Below are 18,658 nucleotides of genomic sequence, written 5' to 3' on the forward strand. Positions count from 1 at the left end.
CCTTTTATATGTCCCTATTCATTAATGGGACATGCACTACTATTGTTAAAAGGGTATACCTAAGTGACATTTGTGGGATTGTGTGGGACATTTTCTCCCCTCTTACAAAAGTGGTGGAACCAAGAAATTAATCCCACATTCACAGTAGGCTCTAGAGCTTTGGTGGACAATTGAGTATTCGAAAAATAAGCTTGCAACCTATTCTTTACTAACTATCGTAGCTTTATTAATAGTATTGTGTAACTTCGAGCTGACCCTTCATAGATAAGGTTCTTTATTGTTCTTAAATCATTGCACCATAAATTATGACTTTAATTAGGCGATTTAAATCATCATACCATTAATTATAGACTGTCTTTCATAGTTTTATTGGTGGTTGCAATAACAACCCTATGGTTTTTCTAAAGACAAGTGTGTGGCCATGCTATCTCAAGTAAATAAGGATCAACTTTAAAACATTAATCTTTAATATTGTATGGTAGAGGTACAAAGTTTGAATTTGTGCATTTCCCACAAACCTAGAACTTTTGAATGTCCATGACTGCCTAGCTTCTCCATGCCATATGCTAAAGTGCGTAACTGCTAGGCCTAACAACGAGTGCTTGAAAAACCCGATTTTGCTAGTTTTTTTTTCCAAGTAAAATTAAAAAATCTTGATTTAAATGTCTTAATATATTGATTCCAAGGGACAAAAATTATATATTTTACTAATAATTCCGACAGGTTCTCTAATTTGAAGTGATAAATTTATTTGGTCAGTTTCTAAGTTGACATTTAATATATTGATTCCAAGGGACAAAAATTATATATTTTAGTAATAATCCCGACAGGTTCTCTAATTTGAAGTGCCAAATTTCTTTGGTCAGTTTCTAAGTTGCCAGCCGGACGCTTGTGAAACCACCCTTAGAAGTTTAATAGGTTAGTAGTATATTTGACCATTTGGTGTAGCTTCGAATCTAGTAGGTCAAATACACTTCCTGGTTTGAAAGCAAAAGAGGGGAGTCGTCCAGTCTGCAAACCCTAAAGCGAAGTTTTCTCTGCAAATCCTAGCTGTGGAGCAAACCCTATTTTTGTCCTTGCAAGGGGCTGCAAACCCTAGCTGTTGAATTATGTCTCTTTAAGCGGGTCTCTTGGAGGAAGCACTGTTGTTGAGGAAACCCTCTTTGTGGATTTCCTAGCTATCCACAGCTTCACCTCCAGGTATGGTTTTTATCAAGCTCAATGCATTCTTTTGTTCTCGCAGAGATTTGAAATTTTCGTGCGTTTAGTGTTAGCAGAGCTCTGTGTAGAGGATTCTCCAGAACCATCGTTTCATATCGTTTCGGGGTTTTAGAAACCTGTATCGTGTGGCTAACCTTAGCGATGGCCTTTTGCGTTTTTTTCTGTCAATGCGCTTGGTATGTACGACATTACGTCTGTGGGTGTGCCAAGAGACCAAGGTTAGGTTTTAGCCCAGGTTATCGCGGCTCGTTGTTTCATTGATGCACGGAATTCTTGTTGCTTCATTGATGTATGCCATATGGTTTTCTTCTTCTTTGCGCTCGCACACACTATGCATGCATGCACCGTGCATAGAGAGAGAGAGAGAGAGAATGAGAGAGAGAAGGGGAGCATTCGAGACGTTCTTCTTCTCCCATGGTTTACGCTATCTAAGGTAATGTGCATACTTCAAGGGTTGAAAATACTATTAGTCTCTTGCTTGGTTTCATGTACAGTGTAGGAAATTGGTTGTTTCTCTAATTTTATGTTCTCTCAAATGACCTCTTATTTGTGGGCTTTAAATCATGTGCCTGGGCTTAGAGCAGGCAGAGTGACTACACCTAGCATCACCCGGTGACAAAAGCTGCCAGGGTGGAAAGGTGCGGACTGTCCAGTGACTATACTGTGTTAATTCATTAAGCACAGAGATGCACATCATTGTTTCTCTGTTGTCAGGGATTCTTGGCTGTTGCTTAGCTTGGTACACACACGTACTTTGTTTCATTGTCCCATTAATAGTTGCATTCCATACGCATACTCACCCGTTCAATACTTTCAATGTAGCCCGCGGTCCCTGGGAGACTAGTGCCTTTGTCACACTTGTTGATACCATCAATGCATATTAAAACATTTAAACATGGCCATAGCCTTAACAACCTTAACACATATCCATCATCACTTTGCGTAAAACATAAAAGCTGGACTAAACATCCACAAATGCTGAAAATGGAGCGTGCACATGTGACACCGCATAGAGGCCGGAATGGGCCGACCCCCCCCCCCCCCTTGGAGTATTTTATTACCCAAGGAGTATAATATCATGTACAAGCTTTGAGGGCCTTACTGTCCCCAACAGCTGGTATTTTTCAAGGGCAGCTTTCAAGAGAGAGAAAGAGAGTAGCCATCATTAGGGCAGCCTGTAACGGTGGTAGAGGCTAATGTGCAGCAAGAGAGCCTCCATTAATGAAGAGAGAGGGCTCCAATTTATAGATTTGGGGCTCCCATGAGCGAAAATGGAAAGAGAAGGCTATGATGACAAGTGGAGAGCCACACAATAGGTGGAGTGACAAGTGTGAGGCCACTTGTCTCACTTTGATCCACTTTCTTGCCACATGTCCTAATCTGAGAAATGGGTTCTCCCATAATCTTTACCTCTAAAAACATCCCAACTAGTAGACATTCTATCATAGGTACTTTGCCAACTCTTGGTATCTACTCAATTCTAGATGTAATGACGCAACCAGAATTTCCATCGGAGTCAGGCCAAAAATAGCAACTCGCTTAAATTTTAGGAGTGTGGTCCTTTGTATTCCAGGATAATCCCCCATTCCCAAAGCTTGTACTTTCCAAATATTTAGATGTCATGGAGTCCACCAAACCCCTTTCATACTGGGAAATGCCTTGGCTGGTGACATCCAATACGTACCCTACCGGTTCCATGCTTTCCTACTTGCACTCTTAAAAAATTACTTGTTAATTGATTGATTTTTGCTTTGTATCCTATCTACGTGTCACTCATAGCGCACAAGGATCTATTTATATTTCAGCTTGTACTCGGTCTTGACATTAATAGCTTTCTTATTTTCATACTTATTTGTGTCATTGATGATTTCAAATTTACACTAGTGTCTCTGATCTATTTGTGTGCCTTAGTGCATTTGACATTTTATATCGGTGAATTATAAACTACATTGCTACGTTAAGGGAAAGCGATTGCAAACATGGGCTCAAAGTGGAACACATGCACGGTTCTCATACCAGACTTAGAGTGGAATCAAAGGAGTGACAGGGTTTTTGGTCAAAGTACAGAGTCAATAGTCCATCATCCATGGAGGAAGGATGATGGGTTTCCAACCCATCATCAAGTTTAGGAGGAGGGAATGTCATGTGCACACATGGACATAACAGTCTCATTGCTAATTCATAATTAGGTAGCAATTTTAGGGTAAATAACAAGCTTTAACAAGAAGAGAAGTAGTTCCCAAAGGCAACCCACAAGTTGACCAAACACGAGCATCAAACAAACAAAGTCAGCAACATTTTAATGATATTATATGATTTTTGTGCTTGTTTCTTCTAGGTGACAACAGTTGGCTTGCTACAAGGTTGTTCCTAAGAGCCGATAAATAGCAAGTCATAGTCAGTCATTAGATCACTTGATCCCCGCCATGGGGTAGGTCATAGTTAGTCCATATGCAATCCTTAGGAGGTTAGAAATCAATCCTTTTGGGAAGGCCAAGCGCTACAATAGTTGTCTAGATAAAGACATCTTTTTGTATCATAGTAATATATTGAATACACAACTCATCTCTCTCTTCTCCTTCCATCTATTCATTGCGTTAAGCATCATCAATGTTCCTAATCAATAGGCTTAGGGCTAGATCAAGTCAGTCAAGGCTTCCGCATGCAACATGGTAGGGTTGTGCCAATTGTGCAAGTATTTCTTTAAACGTTTCTTGTTGTTTGTCTTTCCTCGTGCATGAGAAGGCCAATCGCAGGGATGTTTGACCTGGGGCTTCTATCAAAAAATTTCTGCTTTGGTTGCTTGTTATTTCTACGTCTAGGCTTGAGCTGACCTTTTATTTTTTTTTCGGGGCAAGTAGCATCACAATTTGTAGTTCATGTTTGAATATGTGAATTACTAAGCTAAAGGTCTTTCTTTTTTCTGAGTAGACTGTGCTAATTAGTTGTCAAAGCCACTACTCTCCAAGATAAACCCAATGGGAGCAGAGAGAAGCTGTTGTTCCCTGGTAGGCAACAAAGGACCTTGGTGTCCATTGGTTGAGGCTAGTGGGATTTGAACTCAAGACGTCTTGCCCAATAGTTCAAATACTTAGCATTCCGTCCCGACCACCAAAATTCAATGAGAATACTTGACAGATTTGCTTGAAAGCCAACGAGGGGATGAGTAATTTTCTATGATCTCCTCCGCCAACCAAGCTGAGCTGTCATGTGCACAGTGTGTATCTACTGTGTGCTACACGCACGCAAGACTAGCTTTGAGGTTTGGGGAAGCTTGGAGCTAGGCAGGTTGATTGGCGAGCTGAGTTAGGGATAGACTAACGGGCGGGCACCCAAGTATGGACGGGCGCCCAAGTGTGGATGCCCGATGACCGGCCAAGAGCCTATAAAAGAGTGGCCAAGGTTAGTCATTAGTCATATAGAGTCTCACATGTTTTGTGAGAGCTCTATGGTTTGGAGCCTGGATCTAGTGCAGACGTGCACCTGCTTTACGCAACTGAGGCCGGCAGCAATCTCGAGGTCCGCGAGGGTAGCTTCGTGGTGGTATGGGACGTCGCGAGGTGGAGATTGGTCGGTACGTCAACCTAGTTAGCTTAGCTCGTGGCTCGATGGGGGCAGCCAAGACTGTGGGCTTGCCCACGGCTGTCATGGTTGGGAGGTGAGTCAGGCCTGCACCCCCCCCTTGTTTGTTTGTTTGCAGGTTTCTAGTCTCGTACCAGGAGCGTTCCACGAGGAGATCGGGTGGGGATTTGACATGAGCTGATGATGCTCATTCCAAAAGCTGAAGATGCTATCCTTGCTGTAAATTTCACGGGGGTTGTGGGCTTTTTATGAGGAGGAAATTGGGCCTTATATATAATAGGTCATGAAAAATCTTAGAGCACAAAGGCCGTGAAATGCATTTTCGTGGGCATTGTAGACTTTATGATCTCTCGACTCACAAGATTATCAGAAGTAGACTTTATGATCTCTCTACTCACAAGATTATCAGAAGTAGTGATGTCATATTTGGTTCAGCCTCTTGCCTCTTCACACAAGCAAGATTTTGGTGACCTGGATGACTTGTTTCGTCAACATGAGACATTCCCACATTCTGAAATCTCTTAGCAGCAGGGTTTGGGACAATAACATCTCCAAAGAAGCTTAGAGACAGCATCAGTTTGGTTGCTATGCTTTCAGCTGCAGGCAAGCTCTCAAAAGTGCTGAAATGGGACCATAGTGGTGGAGTACTTTAGAAATGGTGTGGTGTGGTACATGTATGGTACGAGTACACAAAGCACACATTGGGATAAGTACTTTGAGTACGTTCACTTTTTCAATTAGCATATATAAATGATAATATATTATATCATAAATGACTTACGTCTCCTCAGTCCTGCTGAGAATGATCATGCATGATGCTCCACCTTGGGAACTGATTTGAGAGCCAATGGTGTGCTCCTTTGAGCATACTACTCCAAGGGAATGCTTTTCTGGCTTTGCCTGCTGCCGACCACCTCATGAATGCTACCTTGGCTCCATTCGTCCATGGATCTATGCACCTTTCTTGGGACAGCTTAGTGCTTAGATGGCTTAGCGTGAATGCTTTGATACCAATGTGGCATGCGGAAGCCTTGATTGAGTTGATCTAGCCCTAAGCCTATTGATTAGGAACATTGATGATTTTAACGCAATGAATAGATAGATAGAAAGGAGACATCAGTTGTGTATTTAGTATATTACTATGAACCAAAAAGATGTCTTTATTTGGCCTTTGGCTTTTCCAAAAGGATTGATTTTTGACTTTCTAAGGGCTGCCTATGGACTGATTATGACATGCCCCATGGTGGGCACTAGATGGTCATTATAATGATTGACTATGACTTGCTATTTATAGGCTCCTTGGAAAAATCATATAATATCTTTTGAATGCTGCTGACTTTTTCTGTCTGATGTTCATGACCTCGCCGAATTTTGGGCTGCCTTTGGGAACTTCTTTGGTTGCCAGAGATGAACTATGAGACTAACAATGTCCATGTGTGCATGTGACATATCAACTTGTTATGTCCCTGTGTGTGCACATGACATTCCTTCTTGCTAAACTTATTTACCCTAAAATTGCTGCTTAATCAAGAATTAGCTATGAGACAAAAAATGTCCATGTGTGCATGTGACATATCAACTTGTTATGCCCATGTGTGTGCACATGACATTCCTTCTTGCTAAACTTGATGATGGGTTGGAAACTTGTCATACTTTCTCCCTTAGACTACTGACTTTGTACTTTGATTGAAAACCCACTCTGAGTCTGGTTTGACAACTATGCATCTGTTGCAGTTTGTGCCCATGCATGCAATCCCTCTCCCTAACACAACTATGGAGAATGATCATGCTTGATGTTCCACCTTTGGAACTGATCTGAGAGCCAATGGGAATGCTTTCCTCTGGCTTTGCGAACTGTCGACCACCTCATGAATGCTAGCATGGCTGCATTCTTCCATGGATTTGTGCACCTTTCTTGAGGCAGCTGAGTGCCTAGTCCTACGATTGACAATCTCATGCTGCCCAAAGACAATCAATAAGGAATCATAAATCCATGGTGGGGATGAGATGGTCTAATGATTGACTATGACTTGCTATCTATAGGCTTCTAGGAACAACCCTGCAACAAACCAGCTGCTGTTGGCCGGCAGAAACAAGCACAAAAAATCATATAATATCATTTAAATGTTGCTGACTTTGTCCATTTGATACTCATGACCTGGCCGATTGGTGGGCTGCCTTTGGGGACTTCTTCGTTACTTGTGAGAGCCTGTTATTTACCCTAAAACTGCTGCCTAATCAGGGATTAGCGATGAGACCTAACAATGTCCATGTGTGTGCATGTGACATACCAACTCTCCTACGAAGCCCCACGGCCTTAGCTGGAAAAATGGGCTTAAGCATTTGACAAGAAAGCAAAATTGGGCTTGCCACTTTGCAAAACGGGCACATACTTTATTAAAATTGAAAAAGAGCTCGTTATTTGCGGAAGTGGGACTATATGACAAATAGGGTCAGCATGGGCAGGCTGCACAGACAAATTGGGGCCTTTGCTGCGAAGTTAAATTGTTAATGGTGTGCGTTGATGAGGATTGCATTCAGTCGATTGCAACAGGAGTGTGCAATGTGCAGCCTGTATGTGTTGGGAGCTAGTGTTGAGTGTTGGGCTGAAGCGGCAAGAGAGAGCATGCACATTGGGTGTATTGTGGCAGAGGCATGCAACCTTAGTTTAGAGCCTAATGACACCAAGAATCCCCTTTTATTTGAAGTTGTTAATACTCCTAAGTACTGATAGGTATGGATACGTGATGGGCCCTGTTAGTACGTAATATATGTCAACCCCTCACTTCAATTTATGGTGATAATGCGAAATCTTTTCATAGTTGATTAGTTTTTTTTTTTGTTTTGTGCATCGCCTCAGTAACGACTTATGTGCTTGTAAGGGCTGCTTATTTCAGTTGTTTGACTGTAGCTTAGTCTTCACCATTGTTTTTTTTTTGGCAGCCTGTGTAATGAAGCGTCCTGCTAAATCGCTAACGATTGCAAAGTACATCTGGTTTTGCATATTCTTGTGGATGTTGCTGAAACAGCCTCTGATAGTTCTTTTTTGCTGTTTGCCCAGATTAGTCAGATAGGTGTGAAGGTTCTGCCAGTTGAACGAGGCACAAAGTAAATTATCAACATGAAAGTGAAGCCAAGAAAAACCTCTCAGAGAAAACTGGATCAAGCTTCACACCATCGTCCTCAGAGAACAAGGAGAAGTGAAAGCAGCTTGCTGGAAAAAAGGAACGATGCAGCAGCTGCCTTGATCACGTCATCATCAAAAAAGTGCAAGGACGGTGAGGGCCATTTCCTGCTACAGTAGGTGCATCACATGGGTCTTTTTTCCTAGTAGTTTGTGGTTTTTGATGTCAACCTCTCCTACTTGACTTGGAGGTTTTTCAAGAGTGTAAAAGTGGTCCGGTTTATTGTCCATTAGTGTAATGCTTTAAAGCCTCGTATTCTTAGACATGAAGTGATTTACAAAGTCGAGAGTTCTCCAAGGGATTTACGTGGTGACTAGCATCACCGTCAAGTCTGCTAATGAATTTCCTACCAAGATTACCTATGTAATAACTATGGATTAGTATCGAATTTTTATGGAGAATTTAAACATCTGCTCACAGCAGCTCATTTTTTGGTAAAGGGACTCGGGGTTTGGGTGGAAAGTCAGTGCTCTCACCTCTGGTTGGACTATGTGTATGCCATGCTAGGTCATGTCTGTAAGGCCCAATTTACAATGAGGAGCTATGTTTGGACCAGCAGCTGGCTAAGAGGTGGCCATTCTGGGGATATAACTCTCCATTATTGCAGAAAGATGTGTTTGTGAGTGTGATGTTCTAGACATTCAGATTTCCCTCCTTTTTCACATGGTTTTTGTAGGACAAAGCAGGTGCAGGAGGGAAGCTATGATGGGTGATAGTCCATCGTACTGAATGCGGAGAGAGAGAGAGAGAGAGAGAGAGAGAGAGAGAGAGAGAGAGAGAAAACTCGCCTCATGTACAGAGAGAAGCAAGTGCAGAGAGAGAAGCGGGTGAACAGAGAGAAGCGAAGAGAGAGAGAGAGAGAAACAAGCAAGGGCACGTGAGGAGAGAGGCGAGGGCACGCGAGAGAGAGAGAGAGAGAGAGAGAGAGAGAGAGAGAGAGAGAGAGAGAGAGGTTTTGGATCGATCTATGAAGGTGCTGATTTAGGGTTTGCAGCTACTGATTTAGGGTTTGCAGCTGCTGAGTTAGGGTTTGCAGGTGCTGAATTAGGGTTTTTAGGTGCTGAATTAGGGTTTGAGAGAACGGGTTTTCTTTGCTTTTGTACATGGATTTAGATGACCCGCGGCTGTTGTTGGTGGCATGGCTGCCAATAGCCTTAACATGGATCTTATTGAGGAGATGATCGAGAAGGATGTGGGTTATGCTTCAGATGCCTTGGAGCAACAAAAACGTGAAAGGCTTGATGTTGATGCAAGCTACACTCCGGTGAATGTTGGAGAGAATGCAGAGGAAAGTTCTCAGGTACCTTCTCCAAAGTTTGCACGTTTGCTGTAGATCACTAGTGAGCTTTTGCAAGAATATGTGAAGGCAAACAGCGTGCAAATGGCTGCAGTTGATAATGGTGGTGTGGCTGATGTATGCATGGAGACTCCTTTGTTTCTACAACAGCTAGCAGATTTTCATGATCGTGCTGCTATCTTCTTCTTTACTGGGCGTATTCCGTTGTTGCCTCGTCTTAGAGTATGATTGGGCCGCTTGGTGTCGCCTGAGGCACTTGAGGAGATTTATGATGGTCCGAGAGGCTTTTATGAAATACTTTTTCGCACTTCGGAAGCCCGTAGGGCAGCCTTGGAGCAGGTGCCACTCTTTTTGGATGGGCAATTGGTTCATGTGGTTCCGTGGAAGCCTATGGCAGAGTACCAAGATATGTTGCGCCAGGCTTGCCCAGTTTGGGTTGAAGTGAAACAATTCCCATCAATGTTTTGGCGTGTTTTACCAAGTCTCATGCGAGGTATCAGTGATGTCTTGGTGGTGCCTCGAATGACATCTAGAAAACCGAAATCGTCTATGCATGTTGTGGGATACTGGGAGACCTAGGCCGACACATTTGCGTGTCAATATGGCTGGACTGCAACCTTTAATGTATGAATTGAGGTGGGATACATTTGCTGGCCACTGTTTCAAATGTGGTGAGATGGGCCACTTTGTCTCCGAATGTCCTAAGAAAGAACAAGTTGTTGCTACCAAGGATATCGTTGATGGGCAGTTGCCCGTGGAAGATGAGCATGATGCTCCTTTACATGATGCCCAACACATGGATGTACATGTTGATGTTCAGAATGAGGTTGAGCAGCCATGGGTACAACTTTTTGTCATGGTTGGGATGTTTTGTGTGCAGTTGAACATAAGCAGCATAAGTTGGCTGGCAAAGCCTATGTATATAAGGGGTTTCATGTTTTCTACAGCGGACATCCTGCTTCGCAGTCAGGTGTTATGTTTGGTGTTCGTTCGCAGTTTCAGCCTTCTCTTGTGATTCAAGATGTTCATGGAAGATTTCTAGTGATACGATTGTTTGGGATGATACGCCTTTATGGTTGTTAGGGGTGTATGCTCCAAATAATACTCGTGCACGCCGTTTGCTGTGGAATGACTTGTGTGCTCTTTCAATCTCTCATCCTGGCTTTGTGATGGGAGACTTTAATATGTGTGTCTCCAGGAGCAAGCCACGTCGCCTCATTCTGTAATGGATGGCCCGGAGAGAATGGCGTGGGAAGCTTTTGCAGCAAGGTCGCTAAAACAAGACATGTGGTCTTGGTTGCATCCAGATGAAAGGGGTTACACTTATGCCTCACAACAGTTTCGGGGCACTTATGCTAGATTGGATAGGATGTATATTTTACATCAGGATCTCTTTTTGCCAGAGGTTCTTACTATGATGGTTGAGCAGCAACAAGTTTTGTCGGATCATTGGCCGCTTGTGTTTGAAATGGTCTATCATCCTGTGGATGCATATAAAGGCTTGTTGGGACGCTTGCCTTTGCGCTTAAATCACACTTTTTTGGAGCATGAAGTTTTTGATGTTTATATGCGTCAGTTGATACGACATTTCTCCACAAGAGTGTCCATGGCTGATTATCATGCTTGGCCAGTGTTCCTTACCAACACTCGGAAATTAGCGCGGCATTATGGTCTTGCTAATGCCTCTATCCAAAAACTGCATGTGGCTCTTCTTGAGTCGCTTTTAAAGGGCTTGCAGGCGTTCATGTTTACTGACTCTATGGATGCTGAAGTTGTGGATGCCATAGAATGGCTGAAAAAGGAGCTATCTAGGGTGCAGGAAGCACAATATGTTCGCTTTGAACTACTTGCACGTCTTGATGACTTGCGGGATGCTTACTGTCAATCTCATCGCTTCTATGATAAGTTGCATCAAAAACATATGCGTGAGAATATTGCTAGGCTGATGGATGCCCAAGGCAACCTTGTTACTCAACCTTCTGAGGTTATTCAGCATTGCATCAGGTTTTATGAAGATTTGCTTGCCCCTCGAGAGGATGTCTCGCCGGCTGTCCTGGCTGCAAGGGAGTCATTGTTTGCTGAAGTACGATATCAAGTTGACCCTGATGTGGCGGTTCAGCTTGATGCTCCTGTTACTCAAGGGGAAGTGGAAGCTGTTCTCTCCAAACTTCCCATGGGAAAGAGCCCTGGTTGGGATGGTTTGACAAATGAGTTTTTCCGAAAATATGCTGATCAGCTTGCAGAGCCTTTGACGCTTATTTGTCAAAGGGTTTGGAATGAGGGATATATGCCTGCCGATTGGAAGTTGGGCATACTTCGTTTGTTGCCCAAAGTCCCTTCGCCCACTTCTTTGGCTCAATGGCGTCTGATCTCACTTGTGGGTATTATGTATAAAATCCTTACAAAGATTTTTGCCAATCGCTTGCAGAAGGTGCTTCCTACTCTTATTCATCCATATCAATATGGATTTGTGCATGGCAGGAATATTCTGCATACTATTCTTAATGTTCAAATTGGAGTGGATTATGCCAAGGCAAAGAAGCAAGAGATTGTGATGGTGCAACTGGATCTTGAAAAAGCTTTTGATCATGTCAGCTGGTCTTTCCTTTCTCAGTTAATGACAGCCATGGGCTTTGGTCCCAAAATGGCTAATTTGGTGTATTTACTTGGCTCTGGCTCTATCACGCGGATTATGCTCAATGGAGGACTTTCGGATGGTATTTCTCTCACCCGTTCTCTCCGGCAGGGCTGTCCTCTTAGCCCTCTTTTCTTTGCCATTGCCACTCATCCTATGTTATCTTGCCTAGATGCTATGGCATCGCATGGTGAAGTGGTTGGTTTGCATCTCCCTCATGGCAAGCAATTGGTTGCTCAAGCCCTTGTGGATGACACTTTTATGTTTCTCAGGGCCGAAAAAGCCAATATAGATCGAGCAATGGAAGCTTGGAATAATTTTGCATTGGCTTCTGGGCTGAAAATAAATTCAACAAAATCAGCCCTCATTGTATGCACAGAATTTGATCTTGAGGCATTAGGGTGGCAAGGCCGTGTGGTGCATACATGAGACATTGTTCGTCATCTTGGGTATCCGGTGGGTGTGGATGTAGACCCCCAAGCGCTTCTTGCTTGGATTTCTGCTCGGATCTCGTATAAATTTGTGTATTGGAAAGCTCAAGGGTGGCCTATGCACGTGAGGGTTAAGGTAGCTCAGGTTATTATGCTTAGCATGATTTCCTATTTTTTGCCTTTGCTACCTTGGACGCACAAATCTCTTCTCCGTTTGGTTGCTCCCATTCGGTTTATGCTGTGGAAGAGGCAAGGAAATATTATGGGTCAAACATGGATAGCTTGGAATCACATTACGACGCCCAAAAGAATGGGTGGGGCTGCTTTACTGGATGTCCGCTTGCATATGGTGGCGCGTGGGTGGGCGCTTTTCCAGGATATGTGTTTGCAGGAGCAGTCTTGGGTATTCATGGCTCGTGACTTGAGTGAGTTGGAGGGATTGTCACATGGACGGACACGTGTGCAGGCTTCATGGTGGGACATTGTGAATGCGGCTCATCCTGTCCGTATTCGCTCATCTCACATTTTATCGCATATTCTCCTTTCTTGGCATGAAGTTCTACTATCGGCTCGGTGGGATCCTGGTCATGAAAGACTACTTTTGAACTCTTTACAGTTCGAAACATTTGTGGAGTCGCGTGTCATTGTTTGGCCAGACAGAGATGCTTCACGCATACGACTCAACCGCATGGTCAGGTTAGGCTTGGTTAGAATCCGAGATGCCTGGTCGTGACAGGCCATATTCGTTTCGTTGTATTCGGCAGCACTTTAGGGTTCCTCGGACATTTCAGCCACTATGGGTTGACATCATGCATGCAGTTGAGCCTTTTACTCCATTGCATCGGCCATCTGCAGATCAGCCTTGGCTTGATTGGGCACTATGTAAATCTGGTGACTTGATATCACTTTCAGCTAACCAGGTCTATCATAAGCTCGTATCAGAGAAAGATTGGGTTTCAGCCAAGGCCAATAAGGTGTGGCGATTGCACAAGTCTAAATCATGGTGGCAGAAAACTCTTATGCGTGGTTGGCAGTCTAAACTCCCTTACCAAGGTGGCCTCTTGCTTCCTCTGCACGACATGCACTAAAACAGTTATGCATCTGTTCATGAGTTGTCCAGTGGCCCGTCAGATTTGGTCTTTTGTCTCTCGCGTTTGGGAGGCAGTAGAGAGGTCTACTGTTTCGGCTCATCAGTGGATATTTGGGATTTGTCCTCAAGTCATTACTTAGGACAGTCACCTTGTGATATTCCATTTCCTTAGATGGACAGGACTTTGGCATATTTGGACTACACGGAATGGGGTCATCTTTGATTCCTTGTCTGGAATACATGGGCACATTCTACGTATCCGCGGTTTGGTGCTTTGGCAGGTTTCTTCTCTTCTCTCAGCTCAGCTACTGGATGCAGATGTTATTTCGTTATGGTCTATGGCGGCTCGGCTGGCTAATCTTTGATGCTTTTATCTGGGATGCTTATTTGGCTAGGAGGCTTTCTTATTAGTGTACAGGTTTGCATGGTCATGATCCTTTAGAGGATCTTTTGTGGGGGTTTTTTTTGGGGCCATAGGTTCTGTGTGAGCCATGTGGCTGATGTACATTTTTACATATCATATAAAAAACCATTTCACGAAAAAGAGAGAGAGAGAGAGAGAGAGAGAGAGAGAGAGAGAGAGAGAGAATATATTGCACGTACAAATGATAGATGGATTGATGTGACAGATGTTGGGATCAAGGTATTGCTTGTGTGTGTGTGTGTGTGTGTGTGTGAACCACCTCCTAGAGAGTGGCAATGTGTAAGTGTCTTGTCTGTGTGAACCACCTCTTAGAGGGGTATCAAATAATATCTAGATATTTGTGTGCCTTGTTGGGTAATTTGGAGTCTCTTGTGTCTTGTATGTCCACCACGTATACCTATCAACGTGTGTGTATCCATCTATATGTGTTTGTATAGGTGTGAACACCTCATGTATGTGTAAGTGTGTGAACACCCTTTTATCTGGATAAGATAAGGGTGTGTCAATGTGCCATGTGTCATGTCCCCATATGTGAGTGTGATTTGCGTGAGTCAAAAGATAAGGTCTACTCCACCTACGAAGAGCAGACATCGTCAACGTCATCATCATCTCTTAGCCATTAAATTTGCACCTTCAAGGCATGTGCAAAAATCATTATCAATTCGATTTACCTGCAAAAACAGTCCATCATGAGGTAAAATCAAGCTCAAATTGAAGCCCCTGCATCAACCAAGAATTAGGGCTTTTCTGATTTTAGGGTGGAATCATCACATTAAAGCCCTGCATATGTGGGGTTTCTCAAAATTCAGCTTTCCTCTATCTAATTGAAGCTCTTGCTGCAATAATATTTTGGGCCTTTCTATAAAAATTGGGGCTTTTGCATAATCCATAATTTGCTTCATAAATTGAAGCTGTTGTAGCCCACAAATTGGGGGTTTTACCCAATTTGACTTTTCAACCCACAATTGAAGACTCGAGCCCTACAGTTTTGAGAGTCATGGGTTAATTGCCCTAAGCAGCTGTACCCATGAGCTACACTGACATTATTTTCCGGGGCATTCTTGCCGAGGGCTTCTCCGACGTCGTCACTGAAAAGCAGGAGTGTGCACATGTGTTCGGTACAGCCGGTATAGGGGTTCGTACAGCAAGTACATGGGCTGGTGCAACTGGGATAACCATTGGTACAGTAGGTACAGTGACTGGTACAACATGTACATGGGCTGGTGCAGTCGGCACAGCGGTTGGCACAATACTGACTTACAATGATTGGTATAGCAAGTACATGGACTGGTGCAGTCGGTATTGCATGTACAAGGGTTGGTACAATAGGTACAATGATTGGTGCAGCTGGGATGGGGGCTGGTGCAACCGGTATGGGTATGGGTGGTGGTGTAGCTGATACAGGGGCTGGTGCAGCTGGTATAGTGGCTGGTGCAGCTGGTATAGTGGCTGGTACAGCAAGTACGACGACTTTTGTAGAGGGGAGTGTCCATACAGTGATGTAGACAAGAAGGCGAGCAGCAAGAGAGCCTCTTGAATAAAGAGAGGGGGTTCCAATTTGTAGATATGGGGCTCTTGTGAGCTAAAATGACAAGAGAAGGCTGAAATGACAAGTGGAGAGTCACACAATAGCTGAAGTGACAAGTGTGAGGCCACTTGTGTCACTTCGATCTACTTTCTAACAAGTGTGAGGCCACTTGTCTCACTTTGATCCACTTTCTTGCCACATGTTCCAATCTAAGATATGGGTCCTCCCATAATCTTTACCTATTAAAATATCCCAATTGTTGGTAGACCTTTTGCCAAATGTGCTTTGACATGTCCGCCCATTTGCTCAACTTACAGACATAATGACGTGAACAAAATTTCCATCTGAGCTTGTCTAAAAATAGTACCTCTCCTAGATTTTAGGAGTTTTATCCTCTGAATTCTAGGATAATCTCCCATTCTCAAAGCTTGTGCTTTCCAAATATTCATGTCTTGGAGTCCACTAGATCCCTTTCATATTAGGAAATGTCCATGCAGGCTACATCCTTTTCATCTTCTTAAAAGTTGTTCGCAACTTTAAGTTTCCAACCATATATCCAAGATATAATCACGTTCCATCAAGTTGGCGAGACGAGACAGTCTCAAAAACATGCGGAAGCTTGATGGTAGAATCGGCAACTTCAATGTTCGGAATTCAACCATCTTTTGTGTCAAAGATAACGCACAACATAGAGAGAGAGAGAGAGAGAGAGAGAGACGTGAACAAAATTTCCATATGAGGTTGTCTAAAAATAGAACCCCTCCTAGATTTTAGGAGTTTGATTCTCTGTATTCTAGGATAATCTCCCATTATCAAAGCTTGTGCTTGCCAAATATTCATACGTCCTAGAGTCCACTAGACCCCTTTCATATTGGGAAATGTCCATGTAAGCTACATCCTTTCTAGCAACTTAAAGTTGTCCGCAACTTAAAGCTTCCAGCCATATATCCAAGATATAATCACGTTCCATCAAGTCGGCGAGACTAGACAGTCGCAAAAATGTAATGTGCGGAAGCTCGGTGGTAGAATCTGCAACTTCAATGTTCGAAATTCAGCCATCTTTCGCGTCGAAGATAATGCACAACATAGTTCATATCATATGTTTCATACTGCCATGCGTCAAGGAGAATGATAGGTATGATAAAGTATGATTCAGCTCCTCATGAAGTTTCATACGTGGCCTTAAATTTGGGGCTATATAGTACATTGGTAAAGTGTAGGGCTTTTCATAGTATAGTGCCCATTGCCCAACCTGAGGGCAAGGTTTTTTACAGCCTGAGCATAGTACCTACAAGGTGTAGACCATTCACAGTGTCGCTTTCAGCAAAAAAGTCTCAAATTTTTTACTACAAAAAAGAGCAAGAATGATAGGCCAGTTTCATACACCGTTTTATACCATACGTTAGCAAACGTTTGCTTCACCAATCATACAAGTATGATATGAACTATGTCACACAACATAGAGAGATGTGCAGAAAAGGAGAGAGAGGGGGAGTCAGACATGGTATTGGGTCTCGAATACCCTCTGTAGGGCCCCCACCACGAATGGTGTGTTTGCTTTATTAGAATGATGCAAATTTGGTCAACTGGCTCTTACAAGGGTTGGTATGTTGATGAATTCCCCACGATGAGGTCTTATGCATTTTTACATATGCGCTTTCACACCAGGTTGTTGGCTGCCCTGTGCGCTGTTGTCTAGCCACTGTTTGGGGCTGTCTTAGCGTGCACAGGCTGCCCATGGGCTAACTCACAGCCTGGCCAGGCCTTGTGGCATGCCACAAGGTTGGCCGCCTTGTTGTCTAGGCCCCCATAGGGCTGGCCGATAGCATGCCCTAGCCTCTCTTGGCTGGTAGGCAAGGCCATGGGCATCTTGGCCCCTCTTGGGTGGCCTAAGGCCTATCCCATGTCCAAGTGCAAGGGATCCCATTTTTTTCTGGGGTAGCCTTAAGGTTTGGTCCCCTTCTACATGCAACTTACATGCTTCTAGATAGATGCTTGGCATTTGGTTGCAAACCAAATACTCAAGACACCTGACATCATTCCAGAGGGAAACTCACATTACGGACTGGCATTGCTTCATGTGTAGGACAATGCACACCTGACCAAGACCATGTATGGGACTTGTACACCTAACCTTGGACACTCGAGAGTGGAACCTTGGCTGAACTGGGGCTCACATGGGACCAGTTTCCACTCTAGGTCTTGCACCTTTTGTTCATATATGTCCACATGGCATATCCAAGTGCGAGATGCACGTGACATCCCCTTTTGCTCAACTTGACGGAAGTTGCATAGTCTCCAGATAGTCCGTCAATAAAGTCGGATAGTCTTTGAAGAAGGCTTTGTCAAGCCAGATTGCTTCGTGAGTCCCTCGGTCTTGAAACTTCATAAGGAGTCTTGCCAATAGCTGAAGAAAATGAATCATTCAAAACTGCTTGAACTAAAGGCAAATAGGATTCCCACTTTCCTTGCTGATCGTGGACATAACACTTCAGCATAGTCAGCTTATTGAGTGTATGATAATCGACACACAATCGAGAAGACCCATCTTTCTTCTTTTCTTGACTGCTCGCTTAGCCTGCAAGTGGCTTATGAGCAGAAAGTTCGGAATTCCTGGCTCACACTTAATGGTCATTGGGGCGTTTGACACATTCCGATTGATCTGGAACGTGTGCTTGTCCCACTTGACATTAGGAAGAAACTTGTGAAACCACTGAATACCCAAAATTATGTTTGCTCCTACAAGAGGGATAACCATAAAATCATGCACAAATTCTATGCCCTGAATAACTAACTTAGCACCTAGAGCTTCATACTGGACGCTCATTGTCATGCCTGTGCTAAAACCCTCAACTTGTTTGTCCACCAAAGTCAGGATGAAATAGGCCCGCCTAGCGGCCTGTTCCGTGACCACATCCTCCGTGCTGTCGCTATCAAACAAGACAATGACTCTCTGGCCACCTATGTAGCCAAAGGACTTGAGCAATTCGTTGCGCTCATACTCTTGGTCATGGGCGCCCTTTTGCTTATCTTCGAGTTCTTGGCTAATAATTGCTCCAATTGAAGCACTGGGATTTGAAGAACTAGGGGCAGCCACTGGGGTCTATGTGGGAGCTGGGCTCACCACGGAAGCTGTGGAGGTAGCGGCGGCGGTCTTTGGAGTCTTCTTAGGACACTCCCGAGAAGTATGTACTTTTGTATGACAAAAGAAACATCTACCCTCCTCCTTGTACTCAGAAAGCTCCTCAGCACTCAACTTGCCACT

General features: G+C 43.7%; 1 protein-coding gene across 2 annotated transcripts in view; it reads left to right on the forward strand.

The window, feature by feature from the left end:
• Positions 1 to 940: 940 nt before the first annotated feature.
• LOC147619447 (uncharacterized) overlaps positions 941 to 18,658 on the forward strand; it is a 33,246-nt gene continuing 15,528 nt past the window's right edge. For both annotated transcript variants that reach the window (XM_086773118.1, XM_086773120.1), the window contains exons 1-2: positions 941 to 1,200; positions 7,865 to 8,081. In XM_086773118.1, the coding sequence (XP_086629244.1) occupies positions 7,925 to 8,081 (157 nt within the window). In that variant the 5' untranslated portion in view covers positions 941 to 1,200; positions 7,865 to 7,924. The remainder of the gene's footprint in view (positions 1,201 to 7,864; positions 8,082 to 18,658) is intronic.

This window comes from Cibotium barometz, chromosome 33 (genome assembly GCF_041138505.1).
Source record: "Cibotium barometz isolate CiBa-2024 chromosome 33, ASM4113850v1, whole genome shotgun sequence".
In the NCBI taxonomy this organism is placed as follows: domain Eukaryota; kingdom Viridiplantae; phylum Streptophyta; class Polypodiopsida; order Cyatheales; family Cibotiaceae; genus Cibotium; species Cibotium barometz.